This window comes from Microcebus murinus, chromosome 26 (assembly GCF_040939455.1).
Source record: "Microcebus murinus isolate Inina chromosome 26, M.murinus_Inina_mat1.0, whole genome shotgun sequence".
In the NCBI taxonomy this organism is placed as follows: domain Eukaryota; kingdom Metazoa; phylum Chordata; class Mammalia; order Primates; family Cheirogaleidae; genus Microcebus; species Microcebus murinus.
This window is the reverse complement of record NC_134129.1, coordinates 18,752,139-18,759,816: the sequence shown is the minus strand read 5'-3', so window position 1 is coordinate 18,759,816 and position 7,678 is coordinate 18,752,139. Positions and strand designations below refer to the sequence as shown.

The 7,678-nt window shown below is 37.5% G+C and overlaps 1 protein-coding gene across 1 annotated transcript in view; it reads right to left on the bottom strand.

Annotated features, from left to right (window-relative positions):
• Nucleotides 1-6,514: 6,514 nt before the first annotated feature.
• Nucleotides 6,515-7,678, bottom strand: part of COX7B2 (cytochrome c oxidase subunit 7B2) — a 90,143-nt gene continuing 88,979 nt past the window's right edge. Inside the window, exon 3 of the mRNA XM_012743056.2 lies at nucleotides 6,515-6,936. Coding sequence (XP_012598510.1) covers nucleotides 6,632-6,874 — 243 coding nt within the window. The 5' untranslated portion in view covers nucleotides 6,875-6,936 and the 3' untranslated portion in view covers nucleotides 6,515-6,631. The remainder of the gene's footprint in view (nucleotides 6,937-7,678) is intronic.

Sequence of the window (7,678 nt, the reverse complement as noted above, 5' to 3'; positions counted from 1 at the left end):
GCTACAGAAATAGAGGAAGCTGACTTTCCAGATATAATACCTCTGAGTTAATTTAAAAAGGGGCTGAAATAGCTCCCTCTTAGCTCTTAGCTCTCTGCGATACAAACTCACATAGTGGTGGGATTGGAAGAGGGGTTTATTTCTAATGAAACTGAAGTAACTCTATGTGGGAAAATTGGGACACCCAGGTAATTTTCCTCAAAGCAAAACTGTTCCAATTCTACTATTAGGGAAATTCTAGTTCTCTGCTCATTTTTTTCTAAAGTGAAGTCCACCAGTTGACATGCCTCATCTGTAAACCTGGCACTGCCAGTAATTCTCGATATGAAAGGATAATCAAGAATCGATAGAAATCAAAGAAAAAAATTATGGCAAGAGAAAGACCAGGATGAACAAATTTGGAAAAAAAACTAGCACGGTGGAAACATCAATTATCAAGGAATTGAAGAGAACTTAAAAACAACTGACCCACAGTCTCATAGAGGTTTGAACAACTATTGCAATCTCAAAACAAGAACAGGATGTTATAAGAAAGGAATTGCTAAAAATCCTCTATCATAAAAAAAAATCCACAGATAATGGCTGAGATGGATTAATCAAGGAGTATTGTTTCAATTTTTTATGAGGTAGAGATACAAGAAGAACTAAAAACAGAAAACCAGTTAGGAAGTTGTAAAATGGTTTTAGTGAAAGACATTGAAGATATTTGAATGTTTCGAGTATTTAAATGTTTCATTTGGATGGAAAGGTGTGAGAACAAACATAATGTGTTTGAAGTTGTGTCATAACTGCAAACATCTTAACCTGAGGTAAGCAAAATTTTTTAAAATACATTTTGTTAACATACTTGAGGTAATAAATTAGCATGTGGCTTATGAATCTTTAGTTATTTCCTTAACATTAGCAGTTGTTTGAGAAATTCTATAATCAATGTAATTTTGTATGTCTAAAATATTTATAAATACATGTGACTTCTTAACCTACAAAAATATGTTTCTATCACTTTATTTCCGTTTTTTTTTTAAATTTCATTTTGAATACATTCATAGAAGTCTGTCATGCATCTATTATTCAGCATGTGTTACACCAGAAAAAGTTTAAAAGCTGCTTAATTTTAATATTGTTTCTATGGTAATATAGTGGAATCACATCATGTATGTATTTAACTAAACCAGATTCAACTATACAGGCTTGCAGATAAAGATAGAGACACAGGAAAGGCACACAGAGTGAGGGGTAGGCAAAAACTAAGAGACTGGGACGTGGACAAAGAATAATAGAGATGAATAAAGTATATAGGGCTGAGAATTCTATTTATTGTTCTGCTCAATACATCTACATGCTCCTGAGTGTTTTCTTGGTTTCACTTTGCTCTCACAAAAAGGCATGCCCTTGCACTCTGAGTCTATATTCTATAATTATATTCATCCGCTATCCTGGCAAATGTAGACTGTATATCTTTTATATGAGTAACAGAAAGCTATATTAAAATGAATACTAAATTATATGTGTAACTTAAGATAATTTTGAAAATGTGATTTTCACCTAACAAATAGGCTTACTTTTAGTGCTCAATCCTACAATAAAAAGAAGCCCTTCCCCTACTCTATTCATGGGACCCAAGATCCAAACAATCTTAGAAGTGAATTTTTAGAGATTAGCCGAGTTTTGAACTGGGGATAGTCTTTCTATTATCAAAGTTAAATCGTGGTCAAAGCTCCTGATATTAGGGAATGTGGCACTCACATCTTATGTATCCCTTAAAATAGTACTAGCCTTTAATAACCATTCTTTACAAAACTGGAACTATCATCATCTATCCTATCACTCATTTATTCTTTTCGCCAGATATAAATTTATAATTACTTATTAAGTATTTACCTTAACTCATTTTATCTTCAAACAAATTCTGTAAATCCAGTATTAGTCCTTTCAGCTTTATACTATGAAAATGGCAGAGAAGAAACCAGATAGCTAAAGGGCTAAGTTAGGCTCTGAATAGAGATTTTTCTGAATCCAATCCATACTATTTTAGGAAGTTATCTTTAATGCAAAAATTTAGAAAAAAACAATATGTGAAAAGAGTAATAGAATGTTGTTTTCCAAACTGTATTTTATTTCTGTGGTTGGCATCATATTTACTATTTAAATGTTCTTATTTATAAAATAGTTTAAAAAAATCTCCTGTATATATTATCCAATAAAATATCCATATACTTCTTCTTGTTGTTATATTTGTCAGACACCCATCAGTTATGGTTGTGTGTCTGATTGGAAGATCTTTCATTTCAAGAAAATGTGAAATGTTTCCATGGAGATCAGCTTGAGATAGCCCAGTGACGAACTTCTTAGCTATAATTTCACATTGGTTTCTATGGTTTCCAGATAGGGGAAGAAAATGAAGTTGCAGATTTTTTTGTAATGTAAAAGGTTATTGGAAAATAAGAGATGCTGCTCAAATTAATGTTATCCCCCGAGGAAAGCAACTGTTGTTACTGCAAAATGTGAAAGATTTTATGATGTACATTATACATGTATGCACGTCTCTGTACTTGTAATAAATGAGGAGCTATCATGATACTTGAGCAATTTCCAAAATTAGCACTTTGCTTAAAAGGGGTGCATTTCATTGCTGAGATGTGTGTGTTTTAGCAATGGTTACTGACAACTGCCTTGCTATCTCCACTTCGTTTTTCTTACACCCCATCTTTAAAGACGACACACAGTGCATCTGTTCCACCAGTGAAGGACATGAGTAAAGACTCCATGACAGAGTTTTCTCTCTTTGTCCACTGTTCACACCTGAGACCAATATTTACAGGGTTTTTGATAGATCTTACTGTTATTATTGATAAAGTTGCATCATGAAGCAAGAACTAGTAAATAGTGGACCTCACATTCAAATCTCATGAAAGTGGCTGCACATAAATCAGACTGGTCAAACACACACCATCCTTTTGGCCCTATTCTCCAGTCTGACTCTTTTACTTACCGGTTCTCCCAGTAGCTGGCATGCAGTCACGCCATTTATCAATCCATTTGTCATAATCACTTGGGATAAGATCAGGGTTGTCTTTTCTTAGAAAGCGTGTGAAATCCCTAATGGAGCAGTAGACCAAAAGCCAAGAGATGCAGTTCTATTTCTATCTCCATTTAAAAAAAAAAAATTTCAGAATATTACCAGGGTACACACGTTTTGCTTACATAATTTGCTTTTGTAAAGTTTGAGTCAAAGTTGTAAGTGTGCCCTTCACCCAGATAGCATGTGTTAGGTGTGAATTTGCCCTCCCCCCCTGCTCCCTCCTCCCATCTACTTGATTTCTGTTGAGTTTTACTTCCATATGTGCACATAAGTGTTGATCAATTAGTTCCAATTTGGTATCGAGTACATGTGGTGTTTGTTTTTCCATCCCTGTGATACTTCACTTATAAGAATGGTCTCCAGTTCCACTCAAGTTATTACAACAGATACTAGGTCACCAATTTTATATGGCTGTCTATCTCTATTTTTAAGTGATTTACATGTCACTTAACCAACCCATGGCTAGTATTGGGTGTAAATTTATTCGACAGGGTAAATGACCAGCTTAAGGACACTACAGAATTACTGTAAATTTCAAATGAGAAAAACATTTAATCTTTTAACAACTGTAACAGCACATTAATATGGAAAATCTTAATTATTCACTCCCCACTTATTATTCAAATTTACCCACAGCCCAGTAGCAACACGGGGTCCCAGTAGCCCAGATTTTCCAAATAAAGGGAAACATATGTCAAAATGAAGTTCTGTCTCTGCTGACAGCAAGCAAATGTGCTCGATAACCATCAAATAACATTTTTCCCATAGTAATAATGTATAATATAATTTTCTACAAATTGTGTTGGATGACATAACATTTATGTTATGGCTGGCAATTTGATAAATTTATTCAGAAGTTAGTTTTTAGACACATGGAGACAACAAAATGGCTTTCATCTAATGTTTTGCATGTGGTCTGAATATAATTTCCAGCAGAAAGGTTAGAAACAGAAAAAGATTCAATATCTAAGCTTTATTATAAGAAACCAGTGGCCCCAAAATGTTAAGTATTATAAGATTTTGCACATATATATATATATATATGCTCCTTAAAATAATTTTGCTCTTAAAAATATATATGTACATGTGTATATATCTACCTCTGCCTATTAATATATAGACAACACCACATACACTTACATATATAAACTGAAAGAGGCAGACTTTACTACTAATTTCAAATCAGAAAATATTCAGGATAAAAGGAAGAAAATGTCATTTTAAAATACTCATTATATGCCACATGTATACTCTATCCTCACTTCCTGGTTGATACATTATCTTGATGATCTTATTCACTCCCATGATTTTCACAACAGTCTATGACGACTTCCTACTTCTTCTACCTCCAGCTGAATCCTTCTCCAGAACTTCCAACCTACATACATATCTGAAGAAGTCTGGTGAACAGTGTAGATCACAAGTAAAAGAACAGGTTCTAAAGCCAGAAAGATCTGGGCTTCAGTACTGGCTCCATTGTTTACAAGTTGCGTGTTTGGGAAAGTTTCGTGTCACTCTGAACATGGGGTAGGCATACAGCCTTCGTATTACTAGCTACCCAAAGAACAACAAATTCAGGTCTGGTTCTGAAATATATGCCGGCCCTACCTGAAAGCGGACAGCTTCAGCAATATAGTTTAATTCCAAGCTGGCCCTGAAGGAAAAAGGAAATCTTCTCGATGGGCACTACATTAAAGGGCACACATACATGTTCATTCTCCCTGGAAGGAGAGATGGCCAAAGGTACAAGTCCTTGACGAGTCATGGATACTAGCCAGTGGCTTGACAAAAAAAAATGGTCAGGCAATCCAAAGGAACACTATTTGGAAAACTGGTGCCAAAAAGTCAGAGGATGGACTGTGTGAACACATTTCTCCAAATTAGCACAGACGGAAGATATTCATGTCCTATACAAATGCTCACCAAAAGGACAGTCAGTGGAGAAGTATCTTAATGATCAGGTGGATTGGATGACCCACTCTTAGGGCCAGCAGTCTCTTTCCCAGCTGCCTTGTGCTTTTACAATGACTCAGAGACGAAGTGGCCACGGCAGCAGCAGTGTGAGTTATGTATATGAGCTTAACAACATGGACTTCCACTTATCAAGGCTAGTCTGGCTATAGTCTGGCACTGCCGAGTGCCCAACCTGCTACACGGGCGGGCAAACGCTGCACCTCCCTCTGGCACCGTTCCGCAGGGAAGGGGAGGGTGCGAGCCAGCCATCAGTGCCAGGTGGATTCCAGTGGGCCATTCCCATCATAGAGAGGCAGCACTTTTCCCTCACATGAATACACATTCACTGAGCACATAGATTTACCTTCCGTCCCTCTGACTCTCGCTCTTCTGAGAGTGCTGCCGTCCAGGGACGACGTACAAAATGCCTTATTCAGCATCACGGTATACCACATAGTACTGGTTCTGACCAAAAACTCATTTTATAGCCAATGAAGTGCAACAGTGGGCTCGTGCTTATGGGAGTCACTGGTCTCACCATGTTTCCCGGCACTGACAGAATGGTGTAAGAGTCTTCTGATGTGTCAGTTACAGCAACAGCTGGACAACACCATGTTGGCTGAGGTAATGTCTGCTGGGATGCTGGATATGCTCTAAATAAATAAGCAACAAATGTATGGTGCTGTTTTCCCAGAGCCAGGATTTACAGGTCTGGGAACAAAGAGGTGAATATGGGAGTGGTTCCTCTCACTGTTACCCCTCGTGATCCGCTAAAGAAATGTTGGTTTCCTAGTCCCACGACTTGAGGCTCTGCCGGTCTTGTCTTAGGTGTCCACTAGGGATCATGGCAATAAAGGTGCTGTTAAACTGCAAGTTCGGAGTGTCAACCTGAGAGGACTTTGTGTCCTCTTTTGGAGAGACAGTATGTTTTTTAGTTTTATGAGGGAAAATTGCATTATGACAGGTGGAAGGAAGTATGTTTTGCTACTGTCTTTATTTGATGTCTGGGTATGGTTAGAAAAAAGATGTACACTGATGTCAAGATGACACAGGGTAGATTACTGTGGCTTTCTAAGTGCCAACTTTGTTAAACTTGAACTCCTTATTCCCTTCCCTTTATGTTTTCAGGTTAGGGATGGCCACAAGAGAAAAATACATAAGATAAGAAAAGTGAACATGAAACAGCAACCATTTTACACTTAGAAGGTTGGCATAGAGCACCAGACATTGTGGCAACTTGTACAATCTGTTGCTGATCTTCTGGCTTGGCTCACTGACAAGGAACCGTACCTGGACCTTCTATGCAAACTCCTACCTGTTCTTCACCTTTTTTGAGTCCTAAGCCAGGTGAATATACAGCTCCACAGTGAAGGGAACCAACTTCTTCTGCAGGTCGAGTATTTTTTTATTCATAATCTCCAGTAATCTATGCCCACTGCTATTGTGCTTCCAGACAATATAATGACCATTTTCAATGACTTTTTAAAGATTTCAAATGTATTTTATTTCTTCCATTATGCTGTATTTTAATGATCAACAGACTGCTTACATGACAAGTTGGTCTTGGAACAATTTGTATAATAGCAACTGCAATAGTTACCGAACTTTCCACTCTTTTGGGGTAACTCTGCCAACAGGGGATGGATTCCATTTTATTCCCATTTGTGTGAGTGTAAACACCCATGCAACCACACAGAAAGTGGTTCCACTGGCAAGCAAAGTATTACCATATTTATCATGAAAATCTGGTGAGTGTTTTTCATGGCTCCGTCTTGCCATACTTTGCTGAATGGTTCGAATCTTGAGACTACGTAGTGCACTTCTGGCCAAGGGAAACATAATGAAGGTGTGATAGGACTACAGTTGATTGCAGCTACTGGTCTGTTTTATTGCGAAGGGTCCTAGAGAAACAAAAAGAAAATAGGCAATGATATTTGATCTTCATCCAGTTTCTCCCTCTTTGAATGTTCTGCCTACACGCTTTCTTGGTGTAGCTCTATCCCTGATTAGGTCTATGAACTTGGGCTCATTCAGCCTCTCGCACAGTATGCCATGCCTCTTCTCCCTCCTGTTTAACCTCCTCTTTCTCCTTCCTTCTTCATCTTCTCCGCCTATATTACTTGCCTTCCTTTGTATAGGCAAATTCTACTTGCCTTTGAAATTCTACTCTGGAAGTTTCCACTTCTGTGAAGTCTTTTCCCAAACTGCCTAGGCTGAATAAGCCCTTCTCTTCTCCGGGCTACCCACACTTTTATAACTCTTATGTCACAGCACTTAACACTGAGGCATTACCTTTTTTTTTTTTTTACAATAAACTTTATTTTTTTAGAGCCTTTTTGGTTTGCAGCAAAATTGAGAGTTCCCAAATACCCTTACTCTACACACCCACAGCTTTCCCAGCTGTCAACATCTTTCACTAGAATGGTTTATTTGTTACTACTGATAAACCAACATTGTCACATAATTATTATCCAAAGTCCACATTTTACATTAAGGTTTAGTCTTGATGTTGTACATTTTGACAAACATATAATGATATGCATCCACGATTATAATATCATATAGAATAGTTTCACTGCCCTAAAAAGCCCTCTGTGCTTTGTCTATTGATCTCTCCTTGTCTGCTAACCCCTGACAACCACT